At 36.1% G+C, this 14,248-nt stretch overlaps 1 protein-coding gene across 2 annotated transcripts in view; it reads left to right on the forward strand.

Moving 5' to 3' along the window:
• Nucleotides 1-14,248, forward strand: part of LOC106875359 (uncharacterized) — a 105,960-nt gene that overhangs the window by 20,298 nt on the left and 71,414 nt on the right. For both annotated transcript variants that reach the window (XM_014923451.2, XM_014923452.2), the window contains exon 2: nucleotides 3,480-3,534. In XM_014923451.2, coding sequence (XP_014778937.1) covers nucleotides 3,480-3,534 — 55 coding nt within the window. The remainder of the gene's footprint in view (nucleotides 1-3,479; nucleotides 3,535-14,248) is intronic.

Here is a 14,248-nt window from a genome sequence, read left to right on the forward strand (position 1 = left end):
CAAAAAAAAAACCTGTCTAGGAGGGTAGTCACAACAAATAAGGACAACAGTGGACCATGGCAACCCTTCCCAGATTGAGAAAGGGGACATGATGTTGATGAATTTCATATAAAGCTACAGGACCACAAATTAGTAAGGAAGATTGTAGTTTTTGATTGGTACTTCAATTTACTGACCCTGGGAGGATGAAAGGTACTCAGAACATAGAAGTATGTAGCTAAACACTACATTGCATTTCATCCATTGCTCTTCTGATTCAGCATATAATGATGACAGTAACAATAATAATAATAATAATCCTTTCTACTGGAAGCACAAGGCCTCAAATTTGGGGGAAGGGGTTAAGTCGATTACATAGACCCCAGTGTGTAACTGGTACTTATTTAATCAACACTGAAAGTATGAAAGCAAAGTCGACCCCAGCAGAATTTGAATTCAGAACATAGTGACAGACAAAATACTGCTAAGAGCAATAATAATAATAATAATAACAGCAACAACAATAGTTTCAAATTTTGGCACAAGGAGGAGAGGGTTAGTCAATACCATCTACCCCAGTACTATTTTATCAACCCCTTAGGGATGAAAGGCAAAGTTGAGCAAAGACTGTAAAGAGCCAGAACAAATTTAGTAAAATATTTTCCCGATAATCTAATAATTCTGTCAGCTTGCCACTAGCAGAATCTTTGGGGAAATTCAGTGGCTGTGACAGTTAATTGACCCTAGTACATGTGTGAAGGTGTATGGCTCAGTGGTTCGAGCGTTGGGCTCACAATCATGAGGTAGTGAGTTTGATTCCCCAACTGAGCTGTGTGTTGTGTTCTTGAGCAGGACACTTTATTTTATATTGCTCCAGTTCACTCAGCTGTAGAAATGAGTTGCGATGTCACTGGTTCCAAGCTGTATCAGCCTTTGTCTTACCCTTGGATAACATCGATGGCATGGAGAGGGGAAGCTGGTATGCATGGGCGACTGCTGGTCTTCCATAAACAATCTTGCTGGACTTGTGCCTTGGAAGGGAACTTTCTCAGTGCAGTCCCATGGTTATTCATGACTGAAGGGGGTCTTTACTTTATACATGAGTGGTACTTTATTTTATTGACTCTGGTAGGACGAAAGTAAAGTTGATTCTAATGCAATTTGAATTCAGAATGTAAAGCACCAGGATAATAAAAGCAAATATATACATCCCATCTAATGACAACAAGGCATTGATTTTGATTGGTAAGATTTTCCTTGATATATTTTACTTTAAGAATGGATTGTCTCTTTACTCAAAGGTCTAATGTTCATATTCTCTTTCTGGTAATTTTTATTACCTCTTTGATCAAGGCATTTGAACTGCACCAGCTCTCCTATGCAAAACTGATACCTAATTTCAAATGTAGAAATTGTTTGCTTCAGCATTATTACCATATTTGATGGCATAGAGTAAAGTTACCTTCTCGAGTCATACCAACTTACAAAGGCTAGTTTCCCAGTTTCATGGCATATGTATTCTGCACCTGGATGGGATGCCGGTCCATCACAGGACTACTCATTTTTGCCAGCTGAGTGGACTGGAATAATGTGAAATGAAGTGTTTTCCTCAAGAACACATCACATCGTCCAGGAATTGAAACCACAATCTTACAGTCATGAATCCAGTACCCTTACCACTAAGCCACATGCTTCCACAGGCCTTTGATGGCATATAAGACACTTTTTTTCTCCCAAAAATGTCTTTAAAAAAAATTGCCCAGGTCCTATATATGAACTTGGACCTATATCTCATGCTGTAATGAACTAAAAACTTTTTTTTCCTGAATATGCACTGCTGAAGTTGGGGTGCCTGTGTGTCCTTTATGCTATCAAATGTGGTAATTACTTTGTTCTTTTGTTGAGTGTTCAACACAGATAAGTACATAGTTTCGGTGATTTTACAGGTGACTTGAACATTTACCAGTCTAAACACAAGTTGCTATGATATCATTATGCTTCTTAGAGGAGTAACACAAGTATAGCTTGATGCTGCTGTTAACAGACAGCTGGGTGAATGGTTCTTAAGTAGAGAGGTTTTCACTCTACGGCTTAGGAATATACACCACATAAAACAATATTACTGTGATAAAGCCAAGTTTCTTGAGTGCAAAAAACGCTTGATGGATTACAGACAGCTGACATTTAATTTTTTAAAGTGTCATCATCATCATCATCATCATATTCATTTAATGTCCACTTTTCCATACTTGCTATGGAATTTAAGGCAATTTTTTCTGTAGCTGGATGCCCTTTCTCTCTACAACCCTTACCTGTTTCCAAGCAAAGTAATATTTCCCGTAGCCAGACATTTTCCCACAAAAGACTGGAAACAAATGACATCGCTTGTGTGAGGGTGCTGCTCATCAGGACAAGAGTCCCCTCCCCACTGTTTATAATGGATTTCTTCCAGTTTCTGTCTACAAAACCCACTCAATATCTCTTGAAATAGAAAATAGAAATAAGTATCTATATATTATCCTCATTGATTATTTATTAATTTATTCGTCACATTAAATAACAAAAGTATTCTATTATATAAGCCCAGGCATTGCTGTGTCATTAAGAAGTTAGCTTCCCAACCACATAGTTTGGGGCTCAGTCCTACTGCATGGTACCTTTGAGCAAGTGTCTTCTACTGTAGCCCTGGACTGACTGAAGCCTCATGAGTGGATTTGCTAGATGGAGACTGTAAGAAGCCTACCATATGTGTGTATACCTTTGTCTTGACACCATGTGATGCTGTAAATGAGCATCACCATCATACAAGCAATGTTGTTCATTTCAAAACTTCTGTGAAAAACATGTGGAAATATTACCTTGCTTGGAAACGGGTGAGGGTTGGTGACAAGAAAAGTATCCAACCATAGAAAATCTATCATAATGAATTCCAATTAACTCATGCAAGCATGAAAAATTGGACATTAAAGCAATGACGAGTGAACAAGAGTGTGTTAAACATTATATTATCATCACTAGTTAACGTCCATTATCCATGCTGGTATGGGTTGGACAATTTGACTGAAAACTGGTAAGCTAGGGAGCTGCTCCAAGTTCCAATCTGATTTGCAACACCTGGGCCTATTGATCAGCCCAAGTGATACAAGCTGAAACAATTTTGAGGACAATCCATCGACCCGATGAAACAAATGTTTTGAAGTGTAATAGCCTGTCAAGGATTGTCTTTCAGTTGACTTAATGTAAAACTATATAATATATATAGTTTTACATACTAATAAAGAAGTTTAAGGCACTTTATCTTTTGTTTTCTACATGCACCCATCAATTTCAATCTCAACAAAAAAGAACTTTGGTCTTTTTGGCTACACATACCAAAACACCGTGTTTCTCAAAAGGGTTAATATTTAGGTTTAAATATTTGATAAAAAGCAATGTGTATTATACATGAATAAATATGATATATATATGTATATTAAATTTTTATTTGAATTTTTTCACAGAAAACATGTGAAGAAAACAACAGTGGAATTGTACAAGAACTCCAGAAAAAGAAAGGTAAATCAGTTGAAACATATCTAAAACAAAATGCAAATATATCTTTAGTTTTCTGAATTGCATTCTGTATGTTACAAGTTGGTTTGAATATGGTAATCACTTTTAGTGGTTTATGTTAAGTAAATTAAAGCAGTATTGCATTTGGTGGTGCAGGCATAGCTCTGTGGTTTACTTGCCAACCACATGGTTTATGGTTTTGTTCCCCTACTTGGTGACTTTGACAAGTGTCTTTTACTTCAACCCTGGGCTGACCAGGCCTTGTGAGTGGATTTGGTAGATGGAAGATGAAAGAATCCTGTATTGTGTACACACACATGTGGGTTGACTGAAAAGTTAATAGGCTGACGAAGATACTCATGGAATGTGACCAAATTAGGTTTATTTTTCAACATAGTCCCCCTTGTGATCTACACACTTCTTCCATTGGTGTTGCAGTGCTTGAATCCCATTGGTGTAGAAGCTTTCATCCTGTTGCTCATAAATGTCATCGACAGCAGATATGATGTCATCATCATTGTGATACTGGTTCCCAGCCAAGTGTTTTTCATGTTCGGGAATAGATGATAGCCAGATGAGGCATATCAAGAGAATAGGAAAGGTGTTCAACCAGTTCAAAGTCACAGTCATGTACAGCAGTTATTGAAAGCAAGGACTTGTGTGCATTGTCCTGATGAAACAAGACCCCTTGTGTCAGTTTTCCTGGATGTTTGGTCTTGATAACCTTTTGTATCAATTTGGCATAGTACTCTCTATTGATGGTGTGGACCTTTTGAAGGTAATCAATAAACACAATGCCTTTTGCATCTCAAAAAACTAAGGCCATCTTTCCTTCAGATGAAACGACCATGGTCTTCTTTGGAGCAGGTGAGGAGGGGTGTTTCACTACATGGATTATCTCTTTGTCTCTGGCACAAAGTGATGAAACCAACAATCATCATGATAGGAAATATTCAAGGAAACCTGCTGGATCAGCCTCAGTGTCAGATTTTCCTATGATGTGATCAGCCTGGTGCGCTTTTGATTAGGTGTCAGAAGACATGGCACCCACCAGGCAGAAACCTTTGTCATGCCAAGTTCATTGTGCAGAATATTCTCAACTCTTTCACAGGATATGCCAAAGACATTGCCTGTCATCTATCACCATGTGGTAGAACATGATCAATGTTTTCCTTGATGGCGGCAGTTGCAGGACATCCAGAGCTTGGATCATCTTCAGAACTCTCCCTTCTCCTCATAAATTCAGCTGCTCCACTTTTGCACTGTTGATAAAGCTAAAGCATCACTCCTTGATGTGTCAACTATGTCAGCATGAATGTTCTTGGAGACTAAACCCTTTTTCTGCAGATACTTATTAACACTACAATGCTAAATTTTGTCCATTTTCAACAGAAGTCATGACTAGTAACTTTTGAAGTGTTCTTTGAACAGTCAGATGCTGGTTTAATCTGAAAGAAACAATACAGTTATTAATAAGAAGAGATGAAGTTAATACATACACGATTTCACAGCTCTAGTATGACTCTTTCATAGGCAGCCTATGAACTTCCCAGTACATCCTTGTGTGTGTGTGTGTGTGTATAGTAGATAGTTTCTACTATTTAGGTGACCAAATTAGTAATGGTGGTGGATGCTCTGAAAGTATTGTTTCTAGAATAAGAATAGGGTGGAGGAAGTTCAGAGAACTACTACCTCTGTTGGCAGCAAAAGGAATCTCTCTCAGAGTGAAAGGTAGATTGTATGAGGCTTGTATGAAAATGGCTATGTTACATAGTAGTAAGACATGGGCTCTGACTGTGGAGGACATGCATAGGCTGAAGAGGAATGAAGGTAGTATGTTCCGTTGGATTTGCAACATCAGTGTGCATGACTGACAGAGCACAACTGTGTTGGGAGACAAGTTAGGCATAAGAGGGATTAAATGTGGTATGCAGGAGAGAAGAATGCGTTGATTTGGATATATGATGCAAATGAGTGAAGACAGCAGAGAAGTGCCTGTCACTGAAAGTGGGTGGTACCTGTGGAAGACATGGGATGAAGTGGCGAGGACTGATCTTAGGATGTTGGGACTTACAGAGGAAATAACAGTGGACTGAAATGTTTGGAGATATGAGGTTCTAGAGAAGACCAATCCATGAAACTGAGTGCTAGAAGAGTTGTGTCCACTCACTCTACCCTAAGAAATCGAACTACAACTCCTCTTCTAACTGCATATTTCTCATGATTGTTTTCTAATCCCCTTTCTTGCCCTCACTGCCCAACTCACTGTATCGCTGCTTCCCACACACCCACACCCTATTTTTCTAACCAGGTTCTATGCTCATATTCTTGTTACTTGTGAGTATGCCCTAGCACTACATCTCTCTTCTGCTCTCTCTCTGTCTCTCTCTCTCTCTCTTACACTTTTTCTGTTTCCTTCTCTCTCTCTATTTTCCTTAGGTCACTCTCTCTTCCCTTCTCTTGTTTTTCCTCTGACTAGGTAAGCAAGTATCTCCTTTACATCAGCACACTTGTTTCTGGCCTCTTTCTTGTACCTCTCTTTCATTATCTTTTTTCTCTCTTTCTCTCTCAGTGGGTAACCATGTACCTCCTCTATAGCAAGACACCTATTTCTGTCTCTCTATTTCTCTGTTACACTCTAACCTTTCGTTATTTGATACTGGATCACCTCATCTAATGCCCCCTCTGTTGTGACAAAACACCTGTTTCTCTCTATCACACTCTAACCTTTCATCTTCTGACACAAGTTTTCCTCCTCAAATGTCCTGCGCCCCTCATAATTCCTTGTCCTGTGAGTTACTTGGTTACCCTGCCAGTGCTGGTGCCATGTTAAAAGCATCCAGGCCATACTGTAATGTGTTTGGCATTTGGAAGGGCATCCAGCTGTAAAAATCATGCCAAAACTAACCTCACCTGTGCTAGCACCATGTAAAAAGTACTGCATCCACTCTGTGGAATGGTTGGTGTTAGGAAGGGCATCCAACTGTAAAATCCCTACCAAAGCACACACACAGTAGCCTGGGGTTGTTTTTGTACCTGGCTGGCTCTTGTCAACCATCCTGCCCATGATGATAATATTCTGATTTATATATTAACTGAAAAGTCAATGATTCAATCTGTTTCACCAACATTATGTTATGTTAATAGATATTACATGAAATGTAAGGATATAGATAATGTGTGAGAGTTTAAGTCTATTGACTAAAAGTGTTCAAGTTTATGTCACATCTGTTAGCAAGACACAAAAGTCTTGCTGGTTCAGTTCACTTGGTCTATATCTGTATGTGTGTTTGTGTGTGAGTTTGTATTTCCTCTTATCACTTGTGGGATTCTAGCTGGTTGTAAATAGTGGCTTTAGAAGCAAACAGTGTTGTTTGTTTGTAGTCCACTGGGAAAGCAGCTTTGAGCTGTTGTTTGATAGATAAAGGAATTATTACCTCATTTGTAAACAGGTTGGAGTTGGTGTCTTCCTGATGCCAACCCTTGTCAAGAAAACTGTCTCAGTATAAGTGTAGTCATATCTAACCCATGCTAGCATGGAAAAATAGAAGTTAAAATGATAATGATGATGAATATTTCCTATTTTACTGAAATGATTTTTCTTGAAAAAAAATGCTATCGTTTGTTCTTAATTACCTCAGAAACTTCATGTGTATTTTAGAAACATTTGAGTTAGAAATAGAAAGCTATTTAGATAGTTTAGTAAACAGTTTAGATCATCACACATAGTATGTTAGTCTTGCTTGGCCGAATAATTATCAATTCTTCTGAATGTACTTCCATTGCTTTCTAAAGGAATTAAATGAATAATAATGGTTTCAAATTTTGGCACAAGGCTAGTAATTTTGAGGGAGGAGGTAAGTTGACCACAGTGGTTAACTGATCCTTAATTTATTGACTCCAAAACAATGAAAGGTAAAGTTGACCTTGGAGGAATTTGAAATTAAAATGTAAAAACAGATGAAATGCCCTTTAAGCATTTTGTCCAGTGCGGTAATGTTCTGCCAGCTCACTACTCTAGTTGAATGAATAATAATAACATTAAGAATTTTAATAAAAGAAACCTATAAACGGTATCATTCAGTTTCCCTGATTTTTCATTAAGGCAAAATTTCTCCAGTGGGATCTGTTTATAGAATGAAAATTAGAAAATAAAGAAATTATAAATTTAATGGGTTTTCTCATTAAATTATATTTAGTTACTGTATTTGAAGGAGAAGGGTATTTTGACCTACCATTGAATACTACTAAAAATTGGGTGAAGTTGTAAGAATATACAGAGCGTTACTACATTTTAACAATATTCTTTGTTTGCTTTAAGTCAAGGTCATGCTTTTTTTTTTATATCTTATATTAATTGTGGAATTATTACATATTTTCCATTATTCAAGCTTCTTGTTTTAGTTGTGTAAAGTAGTTTATTTCTATATAATGCTCATAATCTTCAGAGCTCTTTTCTCACTTGCTTTTGTGGGATGGGGTGGTTATTTATATCGTTTTTCCTAATATTTCTGATGTAGATTAAAATCTCCTTGATTTATGCATCCAAGCAACCTTATTCACCACACAGCCACGCCAGCATGGCTGTGTGGTGAATAAGGTTGCTTCACAATCATATGGTTTCAAGTGCAAGAAGTGTGATGGAAAGGAGTCTTAACCAAACTAATCACAGGCATGGAACATCATAATCATCACCATCATCACTGTCATACTTTAATGTCCTTTTCTCATGCTGGTATGGGTTAAACCAGTAGTCCATATGACCCCTGGGGTCATATAAGATTTTTGGGAGTCCGTACATGCTGTAAAGTAGTAAATTGGGGATCCTCAGCAATATTTGAATAGTCCATGGATAAATTTTGCTTTTATATGTATTTTTATTGCAAGAAACAACTAGGTTTCTTTCTTTGTTTCCAGTCACTGAAACATGTTCTCTCAAAGAGTGCTATTGCAAATGTACACAAGTAAACGTATGAAAAACAGTATAGGAACTTTTGAAATACATATCTATAAAACTAGTTTTTAGACATCAAATGACCATGGGGTTCTACCAGAATGAAATTGTCATTAAAAAAAAATGGTTGAGAACCTTGTTAGATGGTTTGACAGGAACTGACAAGTCAGAAGACTGCACTTAGCTTCACTGTCTGCTTTGGCATGGTTTCTACAGTGGAATGTTCTTCCTAATACCAACCACTTTACAATGTATATTGGGTGATTTTCCTATGGTTCTGGGTCGAGTGAGGTCACCAAGTATTCTCAAGCTCTCTGAAGTGAGTGGGGCTATAATATTGAGAGAGGTGAAAGTATGATAGAGGAACAGGAATAGGTGTCTTGCTAAAGAGGGGATATATGGCTTCTTCAGCTGGAAAGAGAGATGATGTGGTTGTACCCTCAAGGTACAAGGTAAATATAAGAGAGAGAATAGGGATAGAGGAATTGAAAGGGTGTGTATATAGATAAGTTTACAAGAGTGTAAGAGGAGTGCGACATGATTAGAGATGAGGATTGAGGTAGATGCAGTAAGTATCAGTTTGGGTGAGGGGAAGTCTAGGAAATAGGGAATGAGTCAAGGAGGAGGTGAAGTTAAGGGACAGTACTAGGGATACAGTGTGAAGTGTAAGGGGATAAATGGTATTTACAGAACCTGAATGAGTTGTATTGGAGGGATGGGTGTTACAAGATGAGTTGTTGGGGGGATGGATGGGTGGGGAACTTAACAGGACCTTATTTCACTGAGAGGGATGGGTCTTCTCCAGCGCAGTATACCTGGCTTTTGTTAACCTGGAGAAGACTGTCGTCATGCTATGTCATTGTATTTGCCTGCATACTTTTATTCTTTTTCTCTTACACATCTTGGACCTGTCTTCTGGGTCATATAAACCTCTGCCATACCATCTTAGTCCTGTACCTGGCCCAGAATACTGAATACTCTTATCAATCCTCCTCTCTATCACACATTTGTTTCATCACTATATTTCTTGTTTCTATCACTGATGCTTCTTTGAGAAGAGGCTGGTTTGTTCTGTCCCCACTCACGTCTACAGAGTACATACCTTCAGGGTTCACCTAGATGTGAAAAGACCTCCCACTTAGGAGATCGTTTATTATGCTACACTTTGTTTCACATTTTTTTTTCTGATGGTATATACTGCTTATATACTGCAGTATATACATGCTGATTCTGACTGTGACAACCTGTCCATCCTATACCAGCATGGAAAGCTGATGTAAAATGATGATCGTGACAACTCTATTCTGCTCTGTGTCTTCACTACCTTAATATCTTTGTTAATATATATAACTTGTACAATTGTTTTATATACTTGACTGTTACAGATGATGTTTATTTGTAAACTCAATATAAGTGTCATAAATATTGCACTATATATCAATCATCATTCACTTTATCTGTCATAAACATTGCACTGTACATCAATTATCTTTTGGTTTGTTATTGCTGACTAATGATGACTGAGATGATGTAACTTGGGGTTTCTAGTTTAGGTCTCAGACTAAAAGAAGTATAGAGTTTTTGGCCATGTTTCAGCTAGAATGATGACTGTTTTTCTTTTTTTTTTTTTGTTCTATTTATACCAATGTTAACCTGTCAAATAATGCTTATTTATTCACAGTTTTGAATTAATCACACATTATCTTAGAGATTTAGCTGATGTGAATGTTTATATCATAGTAGGGGTCACAAGAATTTTTGAAAATATTTAAATGCAACTTCTATTGTACTCTTTCTTCAAGAACATCCAAAAAAGAAACATTTTGATATTCCATTTGTGAAATTTGGGTGAATATTTTAGGAAATATGACAATTTGAATGGTCAGCGAAATGGTCAAAATCTTGCCTAATTAGCCTAACTGAATAATTAGCCATATTTGTGAAGTCATATCTTTGAAACTGAGGTGGTAATCATTTTCAAATTACACAAATTAATAATGACCATAGTATAGCAGTTGCCTATTTTTTTTCAGGTTCTTGGAAAGAAAACTTTTTTTGGCAATTTTAAAAATATTTATGTAAAGCCTATTTTGTTACATGTCACAGTCAATTTCAGTGTTTTCAGACCTAGTTAAATCCAAAGTACAAGTCACAGGGATTTGAGTTTTGCAAATTTGTAGTTGGTATAGAACTAAATAAATCCTGAGATTTTGGAACATAACATTTCAATAAAATTTTAATGGACTATTAAAAAGGTGTATAAATGGCCAAGTTTCAGATCAGGATGCCCACATGAGTTGTATTTTCTCCATTTTGATAGGGATTTTTCCAATTTTTTTTTTGCATCACATTCTTGGAAATGATGGGTGGTGGGGGCATAAGGTTTTTGGGAGTTTATAATTTTTTTCCACCACTCTCCTGACCAATTTTGGCCAATTTTGTTTGCACTACACACTTAAAAACGATGCGTAAAAAAATAATTTTGAAAATATTTTCAAATGAAAATATGTGTGATTTAAGGGAGATTTAGCTGTTGTTTCTAGCACATCTTACAATCACCTGACCTTTGTCAGAATTGTATGTAGACCTGGATTTAAAAAAATCAAACAAAATGTAAGCATTAAAAACATAAATTAAAGGCATTAACAACATCTGTAACTTATAGCAAACTCATTCATAGGAGAGAAAGAAAATACCCAAAACGAAAATGTAAACACTGATACAAATTATCCCAACAGTTTTCAGCAACAGAAAAAAAACCGAAAAAACATTACATCTGACTTTAATAGTTTACAAAATTATATTCATTGCACAATATAATTTTCATTGGTGGAATTTGATCAATATTTCTCAAAGAAAAGTGAAATTTACATGTACAAGAATATCCAATAGGTTTGCTGAGCAGCTCTCAACATGTTAAAACAGTGAGAAGGAATAAACAACATTCTCAATATAATGATTTCAAGCTAAGTTTGGACTCTAGAAGACTTATTAAACTCAATTTAGTGGATTTTTAGTAGAAATATATCATTGCTATTATGCAAAAGTGTTGTAAGTCTAAAATGTTGCTTTTTCAGAAAACAAAAAAAATAGTTTCAACATTCCACAGGAAAACCATTGTACTACTCTTTGACAATTTTTGATATCTTGGCAGCTGGAGATACAATAGTTTGACCAAAAGAACTGGCTGTTGCAAGCAAAAATAAATATTGAAAAAACGCTTTGGCCAAATTTGGACATACGACAGTCTAACATAATAGCAACGATATGTTTACTTAGTAATTAGTTCATCCAGTTCTTGAAATCCTGGTTCAAACTCAAGATTTGAAGCCTTGGATTTGTGTTCTCTTTGACCTCTCACTGCGTGTGAATACATCAGTTTGGCAAGTAGGATCAGTATACTACCCTCTTTACTGACTTTTTGCTTTTTCACCATATTGTGTCCAGATTTAGCACTGACCACATTGAATTTGTAAGAAATTTATTTGCTTATGATATAAAAATCTTGAAGAAAATATGTCCTTTTCTAAGTAAAAGTTAACTGTTATATTTCGTAAGAAATACCTCACCTACTCCCATCGGTTTTTCTATCAAAATAAAGTGAAAACCTTCCTCTTCGTGACAGTATGATTTTTATCATAACTCAAGTTATGGTGCTTGAGTGCATTGAATCAGAATGAGGGCTAATGTTCAGGAGTAAAAAAAAAACCCAAAAAAACCCCAACAAAGTTTGTAAATGCATGGAAATACTAAGGTGTTTGAGGGACCCTAACATGATATGTAACTTTCAGATTTTAAGTAAATCTATATGAAAAGGAAGTTCACATCCAGAACTTTTAAATGATATATAGGTTTCCTTGCAAAATATTTATTTTGATATGAAAATGACGAAGCAAAAAGTGTGTTTCTGCATGTTCAAACTGTGCTTGTCTTCATTGTATGGTATTCTATAGTGATACTTAATTATAGGGTAGGTGTGCAAAGCCAGATGTGGTTTGGACATGGGACAAAGTGGAATATATGGGTTGAATATGGCTGGTTTAAATACTTTGTAATGATAGGATCGGCATTGAATATCAATCAAGCACTGATGTTTGAATTAAATGTGTTGATTTTTTTTTTGTTTAATTTATGTATTTACTTAGGAATCATTCAGGGGAAACAGCAGATGTTCAATAACTTTAGAGGAAACATTAAAAGAAACATAAAAGATGTAATTATATACACAAAGTTGGACAATTCCACTGACATTTTTTTCATTCTGTTTTATTTGCATATTTATTGTTGGTAATAGAATACTATATTTTCCTTTATCATATCTCAAAATATCAACAGTTAAGAAAAGTTGGTTTAAATTTTAATGGTGTTCAGCTGCATATTGATCTTATTGCTGTGGTGCAGTGATAAACTCTCAAGTAAAAACTTATGATCTGATTTCACTTCTCACTTAGAATCAGTTACTTTGTTAAGGTCATAGGGAAATACATGAAAGTTGTGACCACTTTTTTTCCCCTCTATAACTCTTGTAGCGGTATGATGGCATCAATATCTATATAACAGAAGATGTTTGTGTGTGTGTGTGTATGTGAATGTGGTTTATGCATGTCCACAAATTAGCACGCATGTCGCTCCAATTTTAGGAGAAGATTCGGAATGACTTTATGTGCATTTTAGCGAAATTTTTCTCTCAGAGGCACCCGCGTATAGCTGTAAAAATCGATAAACTTTTACCAATTTTGAAGTTTGTTGACATGGCGAAGTCAAATCTGTGCGTACGCGCGTGAATGCGAGAGAGAGAGAAATTGTATGTTTGTGAGAGGGAGGGTGAAGGAGAGATACAATTTTGTTTGCCAGCCTCTGACAAAAAAAAAAAGTAGGAGAGGGCGGCTATTTCTTAACAGCTGTGTGGTAAGAAAAAAATACCTTCTCTCTCTCTCTCTCCCTCCCTTACACACACATGCCAGTTATCTCTATCTCTTTCTTTCTCTCTCTCCTTCTCTCACACACACACAGCAACATTACACACAAAACACATGTTGCCAAAAAGAAATAGACGCTATCTTTTTATAGTGAGTATATACCAGACAGAAAGTGTGGTGTGTATGTGAAGTTCTTTTGTTAGTGTGAGAGAGCAGCATGTGTGTGTGTGTAATGTTGCTGTGTGTGTGTGAGACAGGGAGAGAGAAAGAAAGAAAGAGAGAGAGATAAATGTGTGTAAGGGTGGGAAAGAGATAGAGAGGGAGAGCGCGCTCTCTGTCAGCGTTCATCAAAAATTTAAATGTCAATTTTCTTCTTTTTCTTCTTAAACATGAGATATAGGTTCAATGTTTTTGAAAGACAATATATTTTATAATGAAATTATATATACTTTCTCACACAACAATTAAAATAGTTTTGTTTATATTTCACGCCGGTACGAGCCCTTAATATCGGCCTTTTCTGTAACAAGTGTCTTCGGCGATTTTTCGCCATCCATTTCTTTAACAACAATGAAACAACGAGGTATGTAACAATTTGTCAGTGTTCCATTTATTTTTTTCTTAGTGAAAATCATGCGAGTGTTATCTAAAAATTTACCTTTACTCGGTAAATTTGAGATTTAAAAATGTTTTCCTTATTTTTCATCTCTGTATGTTGGTTCATTCAATTAGAAAATAAAGCCCAATGACGATGTAATTAGCAACTAGCACATTTGGTTTCTTAGTTTTTGTTTGCTTTTTTGTTTAAATTCTTTACTTGACTGTTATATTTCATACGAAGAGT

This window comes from Octopus bimaculoides, chromosome 2 (genome assembly GCF_001194135.2).
Source record: "Octopus bimaculoides isolate UCB-OBI-ISO-001 chromosome 2, ASM119413v2, whole genome shotgun sequence".
NCBI classification, from domain to species: domain Eukaryota; kingdom Metazoa; phylum Mollusca; class Cephalopoda; order Octopoda; family Octopodidae; genus Octopus; species Octopus bimaculoides.